This window comes from Tachysurus fulvidraco, chromosome 6 (genome assembly GCF_022655615.1).
Source record: "Tachysurus fulvidraco isolate hzauxx_2018 chromosome 6, HZAU_PFXX_2.0, whole genome shotgun sequence".
NCBI lineage: Eukaryota > Metazoa > Chordata > Actinopteri > Siluriformes > Bagridae > Tachysurus > Tachysurus fulvidraco.
In genome coordinates, this window is record NC_062523.1 from 773,688 (window position 1) to 776,187 (window position 2,500).

The following is a 2,500-nucleotide window of genomic DNA, read 5'->3' on the forward strand; positions in this document are numbered from 1 at the left end:
CAGACAGGTGGTCAGACAGACAGGTGTTAAAGCAGACAGACAGACAGGTGGTCAGACAGACAAGCAGACAGGTGTTAAAGCAGACAGACAGACAGACAGATGGTCAGGCAGACAGGTGGTCAGACAGACAGACAGGTGGTCAGACAGACAGACAGGTGGTCAGACAGACAGACAGGTGTTATAGCAGACAGACAGACAGACAGACAGACAGGTGTTATAACAGACAGGTGTTGTAGCAGACAGACAGACAGGTGTTATAGCAGGCAGACAGACAGACAGACAGGTGTTATAGCAGACAGACAGACATGTGTTATAGCAGACAGACAGACAGGTGTTATAGCAGACAGACAGACAGGTGTTATAGCAGACAGACAGACAGGTGTTATAGCAGACAGACAGACAGACAGACAGGTGTTATAGCAGACAGACAGACAGACAGGTGTTATAGCAGACAGACAGGTGTTATAGCAGACAGACAGACAGACAGGTGTTATAGCAGACAGACAGACAGACAGGTGTTATAGCAGACAGACAGACAGACAGGTGTTATAGCAGACAGACAGACAGGTGTTATAGCAGACAGACAGGCAGGTGTTATAGCAGACAGGCAGGTGTTATAGCAGACAGGCAGGTGTTATAGCAGACAGACAGACAGGTGTTATAGCAGACAGACAGACAGGTGGTCAGACAGACAGGCAGGTGTTATAGCAGACAGACAGACAGGTGGTCAGACAGACAGGCAGGTGTTATAGCAGACAGACAGACAGGTGTTATAGCAGACAGACAGACAGGTGGTCAGACAGACAGACAGGTGTTATAGCAGACAGACAGACAGGTGTTATAGCAGACAGACAGACAGACAGGTGTTATAGCAGACAAACAGACAGGTGTTATAGCAGTCAGACAGACAGGCAGGTGTTATAGCAGACAGACAGACAGGTGTTAAAGCAGACAGACAGACAGACAAGTGGTCAGACAGACAGGCAGGTGTTATAGCAGACAGACAGGCAGACAGGTGTTATAGCAGACAGACAGACAGACAGGTGTTATAGCAGACAGACAGACAGACAGGTGTTAAAGCAGACAGACAGACAGGTGGTCAGACAGACAGGTGTTAAAGCAGACAGACAGACAGGTGGTCAGACAGACAGGCAGACAGGTGTTAAAGCAGACAGACAGACAGACAGATGGTCAGGCAGACAGGTGGTCAGACAGACAGACAGACAGGTGGTCAGACAGACAGACAGGTGGTCAGACAGACAGACAGGTGTTATAGCAGACAGACAGACAGACAGACAGACAGACAGGTGTTATAACAGACAGGTGTTGTAGCAGACAGACAGACAGGTGTTATAGCAGACAGACAGACAGGTGTTATAGCAGACAGACAGACAGGTGTTATAGCAGACAGACAGACAGGTGTTATAGCAGACAGACAGACAGGTGTTATAGCAGACAGACAGACAGACAGACAGGTGTTATAGCAGACAGACAGACAGACAGGTGTTATAGCAGACAGACAGACAGACAGGTGTTATAGCAGACAGACAGACAGACAGGTGTTATAGCAGACAGACAGACAGGTGTTATAGCAGACAGACAGACAGGTGGTCAGACAGACAGGCAGGTGTTATAGCAGACAGACAGACAGGTGTTATAGCAGACAGACAGACAGGTGGTCAGACAGACAGGCAGGTGTTATAGCAGACAGACAGACAGGTGTTATAGCAGACAGACAGACAGACAGAGAGGTGTTAAAGCAGACAGACAGACAGACAGACAGACAGGTAGACAGACAGACAGACAGACTGATAGTAAATACAGATGTAATTAAGTGTTAATTAACAGTAATAATGAGTTATGATAACGACTGTAGTAATAAATGTGTTGCTGTTTTAGATGGCAGCGTATTTTGGAAACGCAGTCACTGCAACAGACCTCAACAACGACGGGTCAGCCTTCATCTACATTATCTTCATCTTCCTCTCCTTCCTCCTTCTGTCCTCATGTTTAGTGTCTCGTTACAGATCATTTGTCATTCTTATTCCTTTATCTTTGTTAATCCAAACACCAGTATTAAAAACGTGTCTGTGTGTGTGTCTGTGTGTGTGTGTCTGTGTGTGTGTGTCTGTGTGTGTGTGTCTGTGTGTGTGTGTCTGTGTGTGTGTGTCTGTGTGTGTGTGTGTGTGTGTCTGTGTGTGTGTGTCTGTGTGTGTGTGTGTGTGTCTGTGTGTGTGTGTCTGTGTGTGTGTGTCTGTGTGTGTGTGTGTGTCTGTGTGTGTGTGTGTGTGTCTGTGTGTGTGTGTGTCTGTGTGTGTGTGTGTCTGTGTGTGTGTGTCTGTGTGTGTGTGTCTGTCTGTGTGTGTGTGTGTGTGTGTGTGTTTGTTTTTGTGTGTGACTGTGTGTGTTGTGTCTGTGTGTGTTCGTGTGTGTGCGTGCTGGTGTGTGTGTGTGTGTGTGTGTCTGTGTGTGTGTGTGTGTCTGTGTGTGTGTGTGTCTG

At 47.3% G+C, this 2,500-nt stretch overlaps 1 protein-coding gene across 1 annotated transcript in view; it reads left to right on the forward strand.

Annotated features, from left to right (window-relative positions):
* Window positions 1–2,500, forward strand: part of itgav (integrin, alpha V) — a 23,191-nt gene that overhangs the window by 6,937 nt on the left and 13,754 nt on the right. Inside the window, exon 11 of the mRNA XM_047814466.1 lies at window positions 1,900–1,952. Within this exon, the coding sequence (XP_047670422.1) occupies window positions 1,900–1,952 (53 nt within the window). The remainder of the gene's footprint in view (window positions 1–1,899; window positions 1,953–2,500) is intronic.